This window comes from Haliaeetus leucocephalus, unplaced genomic scaffold (assembly GCF_000737465.1).
Source record: "Haliaeetus leucocephalus isolate CR32 unplaced genomic scaffold, Haliaeetus_leucocephalus-4.0 Scaffold339, whole genome shotgun sequence".
NCBI classification, from domain to species: Eukaryota; Metazoa; Chordata; class Aves; order Accipitriformes; family Accipitridae; genus Haliaeetus; species Haliaeetus leucocephalus.
In genome coordinates, this window is record NW_010972775.1 from 23424893 (window position 1) to 23425355 (window position 463).

A 463-nucleotide genomic window follows, 5' to 3' on the forward strand; every position below is an offset into this window, starting at 1 on the left:
CCACGCCACGCCGCACCGCACCGCGAGGGCCCGGCCAGGGCCCGGCCGGCCGCACCTTCACGTCGTCCTCCTCATCCTCGCCGGCCCAGCGGTCTCCGGCCACTCCCGGCACCAGCCGCTTCGCCACCGGCTCCACCACCTCGAAGCTATCGGCGTCTGTAGGGGAGAGGAGAGCGGGTGAGCGCGGGAGGGAGCGGGCAGGGTCGGGGGGGACGCCGGCGGGGCGCGGGGGCCACCACCTACCCCACGAATCCGCCGCCTCCGCCGCCATCTTCCCCGCCGAGCCGCGACCGCCGGCGCTCGCAGCAGGCACGGTGAGGCAACCGCGCCAGAGCGGCTCCAGCCAGCGCCGCGCGCGGGGCACGCCGGGACGACGGCGGACTGCCCGCCCACAGCGCGCTCTCCCCCCCGCCCCTCGAGTCCCCGCCCACCGGCGGGCGGGGGGCGCGCGCCCGGAAGGGGG

The 463-nt window shown here is 79.7% G+C and overlaps 1 protein-coding gene across 2 annotated transcripts in view; it reads right to left on the bottom strand.

Moving 5' to 3' along the window:
* EIF3J (eukaryotic translation initiation factor 3, subunit J) overlaps positions 1-341 on the bottom strand; it is a 12306-nt gene extending 11965 nt beyond the window's left edge. For both annotated transcript variants that reach the window (XM_010572147.1, XM_010572148.1), the window contains exons 1-2: positions 244-341; positions 56-156 (exon numbers count right to left, since the gene is read on the bottom strand). In XM_010572147.1, coding sequence (XP_010570449.1) covers positions 56-156; positions 244-271 — 129 coding nt within the window. In that variant the 5' untranslated portion in view covers positions 272-341. The remainder of the gene's footprint in view (positions 1-55; positions 157-243) is intronic.
* Between the last annotated feature and the right edge of the window lie 122 nt (positions 342-463).